General features: G+C 36.4%; 1 protein-coding gene across 8 annotated transcripts in view; it reads right to left on the reverse strand.

The window, feature by feature from the left end:
- The window catches only part of KDM4C (lysine demethylase 4C), a 596944-nt gene that overhangs the window by 372250 nt on the left and 212641 nt on the right, over nucleotides 1-12053 (reverse strand). For 6 of the 8 annotated variants that reach the window (XM_077148206.1, XM_077148204.1, XM_077148205.1 and 3 more), the window contains one exon: nucleotides 10366-10415. In XM_077148206.1, coding sequence (XP_077004321.1) covers nucleotides 10366-10415 — 50 coding nt within the window. Of the gene's footprint in view, nucleotides 1-2229; nucleotides 2352-10365; nucleotides 10416-12053 lie in introns of those variants that run through there. The other 2 variants (XR_013170444.1, XM_077148208.1) reach the window with 2 other exon arrangements.

The following is a 12053-nucleotide window of genomic DNA, read 5'->3' on the forward strand; positions in this document are numbered from 1 at the left end:
AAGTTATCCTGTTTTAATTACTATATGTGCCGGTTTGAAACTGTTGTGTACACCAGAAAAACCATGTTCTTCAATCCTGATTCAATATTGTTTATGGTGGGACCTACTTATTAGGTTGTTTCCACAGAGAAGTGATGCTTCCAATTGTGGGTGGGATCTTTTTAAGTTGTTTCCATGGAGATATGACCCAATCAACTGTGGGTAGGATCTTTGGATTAGGTGTTTTCTATGGAGAAGTGTCTCCAACCATCCATGGTGGATCCCTTACTGGAGTTCTTTTAGAGGAAACTATTTTGGAAAAAGTTTCTGAGCAACCAAGAGATTCAGAGATGTGGAAAGAAAATGCTCCTGGGGAAGCCATTTGAAATGAATAGTAGGGAGAGAAATGTTGTCATCATGTCCCTTCCCAAGCTAACAGAGAAATCCCAAATGCCATCAGCCCATTCTTTAGTCAAGGTATCTTTCTCTGGATGCCTTAGTTTGGACATATTATGGCTTTAGAATTGTACATTTGTAACTTAATAAATTCCTTTTATAAAAGCCACCACATTTCTGGTATATTGCATTTCTAGCAGCATTAAAAAAACAAAACATACTACTATACCAAGTCACACTCACTCAAGGAATAGTGTACTCTCCCATAATACTGACAATCAAAAGTTTGAATAATGAAAAAAAAATCCACACTGCCCCTTCAATCATCCAGCAGGGCCAACAACAACTGCCCACTGCCAAACCTCTCCCATCAGTGACAGTGTGTGCCCTGTGGTATCCACATATGTTAGATATAGAGGAACATATAAGACAAACTTTGCACACCTGCAGCATCTACTGTTTGTCATCTTAAATCACTTGTTCATTTTTACATAAATATAAACATATTAGAGGAGCAAACTACAAAATCTGCATGAACAACTTTAAGTATAAACTATGCTATGGGGCTTTGAAAATTGTGGTCATCCCTTCATCCAGGTGATAAACAAGCTTGAACACCAACTACCTGCTTGTTAATAACGCCCTTTCCAAAATAAAAGGGCAATAACGGTAATACCAGACGTCCTAATTGTTTGAAGACTGTACTCTTCCACCTTCACTTTATCTGCACAGCCATGATAAGGAATTGTTAAGAAATTGGAGTTCAGACTTACAGAGACAGGGATCTGTAATTACAACTCATTAATGAATTCTTCATGAAGGAAACCTAAGAGCTGCATTATGAGGGAAGAATCCTGGTAACTTGTAGCATGAACTCTAAATGTTGGCCTCTCTACGCTTCCTGCCATCCATAAAGTGTTACTCGGGAATAGACAGGAAATTATCACTTCACAGGAGTCACTTGCCCTAAGTGTCCCATAATCCATAAACATCTCTCCAGGTAGACAAATGGTCTCATGAAGCTCTCCAGGAAGGATCACTGGGATACTGATTTTGGTATCAAAAATGACAGTGCTTCTCCTGAACAAATGGCTAGTTTTTATATCCTGAAAACTATGAATTGAATAATGGGCAGGTGTGATGTTCTAAAGCCAAATGAACCCGAGAAAAACATGTCCTTAAATTCTCTCCCATTTCTGTGGGTGTGAACCCATTTGTAAGTTAGAGCTTTAGTGAGGTTACTTCAGTTAAGGCTGCATCTTAATCCTATTATTGGAGTCCTTTATAAAAGAATGAACTTCAAATAGAAAGACAAAGGCACAGGAAGCTGAAATGAAACCAGAAGAGAAGGGAGAAACCAGGAGCTGTCGCCATATGCTTTGCCATGTTACAGAGGAGCCAAGAGTTGCTGGCAGCCAGTTCCAGAACACCAGTCCTTGGGTAGAAGGACTTTTTCCCAGCCTCAACCCATGAGCTAATAAATTCCTATTGTTTAGCACAACCCATTTAATGGTATTTAACCAGGCTAGGGAACTAAAACAGCAGGTTTTTTCCATTTTCAGTTGATTGACAGAAAAATTCCACTAATTTAACTGTATGTGGGTCATTACATGTTTTTTTTACTGCATTCCTGAATGCCATTTTATTTCTACTCTAGCTTTTCCTCCCTGACATGTTATGTCTACAATGCATGTACAGGTTACTCAGAATTCCCCAGGCCAAGCACTATGGGCTCAAATGGGTTAGTCAAACTAAACAGGATTTTTCTGGCTAAGTATCCACACTCAGAATCACAGAACACTTAATTCAAACCAACAATAATTCCTCCCCAGTTGTAGGGAAATTCTTTCTTACCTTTTTGATCCCCACTGCCTGCTATCACTTCTCAGAATAGAAGTCTTTCATTCTACTTTCAAACAACACTGGTGTTCTAGTTTGCTAGCTGCCAGAATGCAATATACCAGAAACGGAATGGCCTGTAAAAGGGGGAATTTAATGAGTTGCTACTTTACAGTTCTAAGGTCGAGAAAATGTCCCAATTACAACAAATCTATAGAAATGTCCAATCAAAGGCATCCAGGGAAAGATACCTTGGTTCAAGAAGGCCGATGAAGTCCAGGGTTTCTCTCTCAAGTGAAAAGGCACATGGCGAACACAGTCAGGACTTCTCTCTTGGCTGGAAGGGCACATGGCAAATATGGCATCATCTGCTAGCTTTCTCTCCTGGCTTCCGGTTTCATGAAGCTCCCCGGGAGGCGTTTTCCTTCTTCATCTCTAAAGGTCACTGGCTGGTGGACTCTGCTTCGTAGTGCTGCAGCATTCTCTGCTCTCTCAGAGTCTCTCAATCTCTAAAATATTTCCTCTTTTATAGGACTCCAATAAACCAATCAAGACCCACCCAAACAGGTGGAAACATGTCGTCCCTTAATCCAGTTTAACAACCACTCTTGACTAAATCACATCATCCAGGGAGATGATCTCATTACAGTTTCAAGCATACAGAATTGAATAGAGATTATTCTACCTTTATGAAATGGGATTTATATTAAAACATGGCTTTTCTTAGGGGACACACTTCCTTTCAAACCAGCACAACTGGCTTCTACTTTATGTATAAATGTCCAGCAACTTTAATTACACTCAGAGCTGGACATAAAATATTCAAATATATTTAGACAGTGGTATCCCTACCATCAAATTATAATTATGAGGAAATTAACTTTAGAGATTGTTTCACCATCCTTAATACAGCCCAGCTGATAGTAAGATAAGAATAAATATACTCTGATACACAATACACCAATCACCATGCACGCTCAGCATGGGTTATACATGAGGTAGAGAAACTTTAACTGGACTTCTTCATTTTTTATGGCTTACAAGATCTTTTAAAATTCATTATTTATAATCAGGGTATTCTTTCTTATTAGCCTTTCAAAATGAGGCATTTTAATATAGCATTTCCAGGCCATCAACTAAATGAACAGTTAAGGGAATAACATTTACCATTGTGAAAGCTAATAAAAGTACATTTTGCTAATTCTACTTTTTTTAATGCAGTGGAAGACAAAGGTATAAGAACAGGTCATTTTTGAATCTGTTCATAAAATTAAACTGAACTTGGAAACTCAGGTAGGACATGAGATTTTGTTGGTTTGTCCAGAGTGATGCCCCCATGAATCCCAGAGTGATTTGATCAGTGACTGGAAAAGTATTTGCAAGTCACCTTCGGGGAATGGTGAGAGTGGGGAGAAATTCAACTTCCTCAAGTTGAATTCTTGATATTCTCACAAGTAGTGGATAACCAAAGCTATAGGCTGAGCCCCCAGGCTTGGGGTTTGTTCATATAAAACTTAACCCCACAAAGGTTAGGCCAAGTCTACTTAAAATTTAGGCCTAAGAGTCACCCCCAAGAGAGCCTCTTTTGTTGCTCAGATGTGGCCTCTCTCTCCAGCCAACATGATGAGCAGTCTCACCACCCTCCCCCTCTCTACATGGGACATGACTCCCAGGGGTGTGGACCTTCCTGGCAACGTGGGACAGAGATCCTGGAATGAGCTGAGACTCAGCATCAAGGAACTGAGAAAAAACCTAGAATGAGCTGAGAATTAACAGCAACGGATTGACAGAACCTTCTCAACCAAAAGGGGAAATGAGACTTAAGTGTCAATGGCTGAGAGATTCCAAACAGAGTTGAGAGGTTATCCTGGAGGTTGTTCTTATGCATTAAGTAGATATCACCTTGTTGTTCAAGATGTAGTGGAGAGGCTGGAGGGAACTGCCTGAAAATGTAAAGCTGTGTCCCAGTAGCCATGTTCCTTGATGACAACTGAACAATGATATAGCTTTCACAATGAAACTCTGTGAATGTGAAAACCTTGTGTCTGATGCTCCTTTTTAGCTACTATATCAACAGAAGAGTAGAACATATGGAATAAAAATAAATAATAGGGGAAACGAATGTTAAAATAAATTTAGTTTGAAATGCTAGTGGTAAATGAAAGTGAGGGGTAAGGGGTATGGTATGTATAATCTTTTTTTTTCTCTGTTATCATTTTATTTCTTTTTCTGTTGTCTTTTTATTTCTTTTTTTAAATCAATGCAAATGTTCTAAGAAATGATGAATATGCAACTATGTGATGATATTAAGAATTGCTGATTGTATATGTAGAATGGAATGATATCTTAATGTTTTGTTTGTTAATTTTTTTTAATTAATAAAAAAAGTTAAAAAAAATTAAACTGACTTGTTATTTATTGCTGCTCTTCTGTTCTCTTGATATTCATGGTTCTTAATTCCTTTTGGATCAAAAACTTCTAAAGGGATTTGATGATGGCATCCCAAAAATCACTTCCAAACTCAGTTGCACGAAGTCCTAAATCAAATATTTGTTTTCCAATAATCAAAACTTTTCATCAAATTTTAAAAATCACCTTGAATTTTTCTAATATTAGCATGAGATTCATAGTAAGGGATAAATGGGACCATCCTTTCCATAAATTTTTGCTTCCACAATGTACTTTAATCTATATCTTGCTTAGCTTAATAGAATAGAAAAGATATTATCTTATTTCTAAAATAAATGAGTTAGACATTTGAAAAACTGAAAATCTTCCAAATTGTCATTAGTGATTTAACACTATAACTCTATCTTCATCCATATTTTCAATCGTATCAAACTAGAAATCAGAAAAACTGCAATGTCACGACAGACGAACACAAGTTTTAAAACTACAACTGACTTGAGAGTTTTATACATCTATCTACATAAAACTGAAAATAACTGTATAAATGAGAAAGCAGCTGAAGGACAAAATCAAATTGCTGCTTTTATTAGATACGGACCTAATGTCTTGCAGATAAAATATTTGTAGGTGCACAGTCAATCAAGATTTCAATAGAAACCAAAGATGAAAGCATTCATGCATAAAAGGCAAGTGTGATAATTATGATGTGCAGACAAGATAATGGAAAATATCCAGGCCTGCTTTTAATTTTATGTATCAAGTGCTGCCTTGACCTAGACATCCTATAATGCTCTATCACATTTACGGCTTTATTTTATCATTTTAATTATTTAGCAGAATTCAATTAATTTGGCAGGCATCTGGTCAGCATAAGTGAATCCTCCACAATCTCATAGTGTCTTTTCCCTGTTTCATGTCTCAAAATAATACTGCAAAACAGCTTGGAATAAACATGTGAGAGTTTCTGTTCATCCTCAAAATTTATTAACCTCTTATTGATTAAACAAATACCCAATTTCCTGGAATGTCATTTTCAGAAAGTTTACATCAAAACTTTTACAGACAATATACACTAGAAATTTTAGTGTGTGACTCTAAAGTTTACATTGGATTCATTTTTAAAGTTTGCTGGTGGTGAAGTTAACAGGAAATGGTGAAGTAATTATTACAGAAAGCGATAGTTCAGCACAAAGTTCATTGCCTTTGTCTTAAAGGATTATGGCAATCATCTTCCTAGCTCTGCTCTAATCCATTATCCAAAACCAGGACTCACCTACCTTAATATTCATGAAAATATTCCCTAACAAAGTTCACGATTACAATTACATTGCTATTATTACTATAATATATTACATTATAAAAACACTGAGGCTTTATCGTTATTAGCCTGCCAGAATTATAATACTGCTTCTTACAAATGTGATACTGTAACTGTTCTCTCTAATGTTCTACTATAATTTGGGGAAAAGTAACTTTCAGATGCCATTAACAATTTCTCTTCAGAACTGTCATGTCAAAAAATGAAATTTCTCAGGGTCCTGCTTAATTATTAAATGAAAGTATCCCTCTCCTAATAGAAGGCAAACCTAACATATCAATGAAATTTAGACCAGCATGTCACTAAAAAGCCACCACTCACTCAGGAGTCACATCTTCATAAGCAGAATGTCTTGCTCGTTAGTGGCCACTCAAATGGAACTCTGTGTGTTTTATTCTACCAAAGCTGCCAAAATGCAACACACCAGAGATGGATTGGCTTTTAATAAAAGGGGATTTATTTAGTTAAAAACTTACAGTTCTTTAGAGGAAAGGCAGTTAATTTTCATCTGAGGTTCTCTCTTATATGGGAAGGCACATGGCTATGTCTACTGAACTTCTCTCCTGGCTTCTGGGTTCCAACAGCTTTCCCTGGGGCAATTCCTTTCTCCATCTCCAAACATCTGGGCTGGGCTGCAAGTGCTGGGCCGCAAGCAGCTTGGGCTATGCTGCATTGAGGTATCTTCTGTCCTCTCTCTATTAAGCCTCCAACTAATTAAATTAAACATCACTTATTGCAGAAGGCACTCCCCTTAGCCATAGATGAGTTTCACATGCTAATGATTCGAGTCCAAAGCAACAGAACTAGGCAACCACGTAACCAAGTTGACACCCGACCCTAACTACCACACTTTGTTTCCCTGGAAAAAAGTCACTAACAGACTACTTCTTCCTTAGGAAAGGTGGCTAGGAAGAATGACATGGGTGAATCTGATTCCCAAACCACATGTAAGCAGATAGGGGAAAGGCTGCCTGGCATATCTTTCAGAAAGAAGAGGAAAGAGGAGGATGGTGGCTTTTGTTTGCACTCTCAGCAGACACAAGCTCTAGTAAAATAAGTTTAATTTTCCAGTCCATGAAATCTCGACATCTCATTGGTATCAAGGTACCCAGTGACTATCACCCTTGTAATTCCATAAAAGCACCCCCCACAGGAAGCCACAGAAGACCTAGGAATAAGTATGTGATTTAACACAATCCTGTGGATAATCATATAGCAACATAAAAAAAATTCATAAAAAGCAGCACCCTATACATGTACCACTGCATGACAGAATACTGTGCTTTAAAGGACTTTGTCAAAGGGTGAAAAGGCAGCCAACTCAATGAGAGAAAATATTTGGAAACCACATATCTGATGTTTTGATATCCAACAAATACAAAGAAATCCTACAACTCAACTTGAAAAAGACAGAAAACAAAAAACAAATTAAAAACGGCCATAGCACATAGACATTTTTCCAAAAAGGAAATACAAATGGCTAAAAGCACATGAAAAGATGCTCATTTTCAATAGCTATTAGGGAACTGTAAATTAAAACCACAATGAAAGATCATTTCATACCTACAGAATGACCACTGTTAAACAAAGAAGAACTACAAATGTTGGAGAGGATGAGGAGAAGTAGGAACATTTATTCACTACTGGTGGGAATGTAAAAGGATATAGCCGCTGTAGAAGACTGTTTGGCAGCTCCTCAGAAAGTTTAATATAACTCAGAAAAGCCAAATTTAATCCTGATAAAATCTTGTGGTGCCAGCCAATTCTTCTAATTCTGATTCAACACTGTAGGGGGGAAACTTCTGATTATATTATCTCCATGGGAAATGCGATGCGCCCAATTGTGGGTATGACTTTTGTTTAAATGTGATGTGACTCCACCATTCAAGGTAGGTCTTGATTAGTTTAGGGTAGTCATTTAAAAGAGGAAAACTTTGGAGAAAGCTCACAGCTGATGCAGACATTTGACGATCAAAACAGAAATAGCCTGGGTACTAAGCAAGGACTCACAGAAATAGCCAGAATCTGAAGAGAAGCAGTCTCTGACACTGGCAGATGTTAAACTAAGAGATGAAACCCAGAATTTTGTCCTGAAGCACCTAAGCAAAGGCTCACAGACGACAAGTGAGGAACCCCCACAGGAACACAGGCTGAAAGCAAGTGAGTCCAGGAACAAGGGACCAGTAGAAGCCAGCAACGTGCCTTCCCAGCTGACAGAGGTGTTCCAGATGGTGTCAAGCCTTTCTTGAGTGAAGGTAACCTCTTGTTTATGCCTTAATTTGGTAATTTTCTCAGCCTTAGAACGGTAAACTTGTAATTTATTAAATTCCCTTTATAAAAGCCATTCCATTTCTGGTATATTGCATTCTGGCAGCTTAACAAACTATTATGGTTACCTTTTGATCCTGCAATTTCGCTACTAAGTATATAAACCAGAAGAACCAAAAGCAGGGACATGAAAAGACATTTCCACACTGATGTTCACAGAGGCATTATTACAATTGCCAAAAAATGGAAACAACCCAACTATCCATCAACCAAAGACTGAATAAACAAAATATGGTATATTCATAGGATGGAATATTATTCAGCAGTATGAAGGAATGAAGTTCTTTATGAGGTAACATGGATGAAACTTGAGGACATCATGTTGGATTAAATAAACCAGATGCAAAAGGATAATTATTGTATGATCTCACTAACATGAATTAATTATAATATGTAACCTCATAGATATAAAATCTAGAATATAGGCGTGCTGGGTTGAAAGGATGTATGGCCCCTAGAAAAGCCATGTTTTAATCTAAATCCCATATCGTAAAGGCAGAATAATCCCTATGCAATACTGTATGTTTGAAACTGTAATCAGATCATCTCCCTGGAGATGTGATTTAATCAAGAGTGGTTATTAAACTGGATTAGGTGATGATATGGCTCCACCCATTTGGGTGGGTCTTGATTAGTTTCTGAAGTCCTATAAAAGAGGAAATATTTTGGAGAATGAAGGAGATTCAGAGAGAGTAGAACAGAATGACAGTCACGAGAAGCAGAGTCCACCAGCCAGTGACCTTTGGAGATTAAGAAGGAAAACGCCTCCCAGAGAGCTTCATGAAACAGGAAGCCAGGAGAAGAAGCTAGCAGATAACGCTGTGTTCATCATGTGCCCTTCCAGCTGAGAGAGGAATCCTGACCATGTTCATCATGTGCCTTTCCAGGTGAGAGAGAAACTCTTACTGTGTTCACCATGAGCCCTTTCACTTGAGAGAAAAACTCTGAACTTCATCAGCCTTCTTGAACCAGGGTATCTTTCCCTGGATGCCTCAGATTGGAGATTTTATAGACTTGTTTAATTGGGAAATTTTCTTGGCCTTAGAACTGTAAACTAGCAAATTATTAAATTCTCCTTTTAAAAAGCCATTCCATTCCTGGTATCCTCCATTCTGGCAGCTACCAAACTAGAACAATAGGTTATTAGGACATAGAACAAGGCTAGGGAATGGGGAGCAGTTGCTTAATATGTGCAGAATTTTTAATGCGATTGAATTTAAATGTTTGGAAAAGGATAGAGGTTATGGCCGTACATCATTGTAAATATAATTAACATCTAAATTGTCTGTGAATGTGGCTGAAAGGGGAAGTTTAAAGTCATGTATGTCACTAGACGGAAAGCTAGCGATTAAAAAGTTATTTTATGAATTAGCACACACATGCAATACCATTACAAGGAGTAAATAATAGAGTGGCATATGGGGAAAACTGGGCCTATTGCAAACTATTATATGGGTATTACAGTAATATCTTAATATTCTTTCATCAATAGTAACAAATGTACAATACCAAAATGCTAAGGGTCAATAATAGGGTAAGGAGCCTGAGATGTTCTGGGGTATTTTGTTTTTGTGGAGTAATAAAAATATTCTAAAATTAATTGTGATGATGAATGGACAACTATGTGATGATACTGTGAGCCACTGGCTGTACACTTTGGATATACTGTATGATGCTTGAATATATCTCAATAAAATTACATTAAAAAATTTTTAATGCCTTTTAAAAAAGGCAGCACCCTGAAATTCAGTCATAATACTGTTTGGAATTTATCTCAAGAATATAATTTGAAAGAAGGAAAAATATTATTGACACAATCATGTTGAATTGATATAAAAGAGAAAATCATTAGAGACACCTAAATAAGTACAATCACTTGATGAAATACTAAGCAGCCAACTAAAATAACAACTAAGATCACGCAATAGAGGAAAATATTCACAAATTAATGTGAAAAAATTAAAATTGCCCAATAACAGAAACATTTAAAAGACAATAGCTTGAAAGAATAAAATTAACAGAGTATACATTTGATACTGTAGAAATACCTCAAAAACAAAGAACATATGTAGATAAAAAGACCAAAAGCAAGTTACCTTGAGCTAGTCTTTCAAGTCGTTTTCCGTGCTCCGGGGGGATAGCATACCTAAAATTTTAAACATAAACATCTTAGGTTTATAATTTTTTAGCTAGTATCTTAAGAATATCTGTTCTTAAATAATGGAACATAAAAACTCAAACTCCATTTGGATGAACTGAAATGGTTTAGACACTGGACAAAAGGGACAACAAAGAGACATATGCTTTAGACACTGGACAAAAGGGATGGCAAAAAAAAAGAAACCTTGGAAATCCAGTTTACCATCCCAACCACATAGATTAGGAAACAAAGGCCCGGGGCTGGTAAACCCTATTAGCCAGGGGAGTAGGTGATAATGTTGGCTTTTGTTTTTAACATTTTAAATGTTTTGGTGATAAGTGGGATAAAACAAAATTATTATACCAACATTTGTTTTTCCACCAAACCTTCCTAAGAACACTATAATTTTAAAGCAGACTTGAAAGAAAAGGTACCAGCCTTAAAAGAATCAGTCTTGATTTATTTCATGATTATATGACTTTTAAAATCTGATAAAAGCAAAAATAGTTTCTTATCCTTGAAGAACAGATACAATCGTTTCCAGTTTCTGGTGTTTTTAAAAGTGAAATATTTGCAACTGCTTACTATAAACTTCGTAACAAATTTTAAAACAATTATCTCATAATATCCTAAATAAATACAAAATTTCAAGTACATTTTTAATGTCTACACTTTAATGTAAAGAATCTTCAAATCTATTTAAGTGATCACTTTCATGCCTTAAGTAAAATCAATACATTATATTTGAAGGCCTGTATTTATTATATTTGCTAGTCAATATATATTACGTACAAGTTAGTTTCTACTGAAATAACTTATCTAATTTTACTGAACACCACACTGGGTTGCGTTTAATGCCACTGATAACATATACGGAAGTTAATTGGATCCAATGCAACTAGGCAATTCACTAAAAGAAAATTCAAACATATATCCTGTTCCTTAAGGCACTGCTAATGAAATTATTCCAACTGAACTGGGGAGATAAAATTTTAGCATAACTAAATGACATTTACCCAATGTGTATTTATGACCACTTTTTACTAGTTATTTTTAATCCATGAGTTAAATCATAAAATCTACCCAGAAAAAAATGCATATATACACACCACACAGTCTAAAGAGTCACCTTCTTATAACACACACATGTACTCACGCACACAAGCACTAACACAACACGGATATATGCCTACCCACTGGAGTTGGGTGTGGATGGAATTATTTACATATCTAGATTTCTGAAAAATTGGCATCAAAGTTAAAGCTCATTAATCTGAAGTTCAGTCATCTATTCACAGAGAACTTTAGTATGTCTATGTGTATAAGGAGGACAGAAAGGTACAGCAAGATGATTCTAGCCAACTCTGACCTTGTGCTCTTTGTAGAATTTGAATTACACTGATTCAATCCCCTGATAGCTCTCCTCCCAGGTAGGCTTCATGATATAAAATGATTTGTGTATCATTGAGCCAATGCCATGATAAATAATACTTAAATGATATGTTCACATCTTTTATAGCTCACTGCAGATGAATCATAATACACATAGCTGTATGTTTCATATGCAAAAAAACTTACAAAGTCCCCAAGGGTTGACAAAGGACAGCCTAAAGTGAAGATAAGAATAAACTTAATAAAACCAGA

Source organism: Tamandua tetradactyla, chromosome 2, assembly GCF_023851605.1.
Source record: "Tamandua tetradactyla isolate mTamTet1 chromosome 2, mTamTet1.pri, whole genome shotgun sequence".
NCBI lineage: Eukaryota > Metazoa > Chordata > Mammalia > Pilosa > Myrmecophagidae > Tamandua > Tamandua tetradactyla.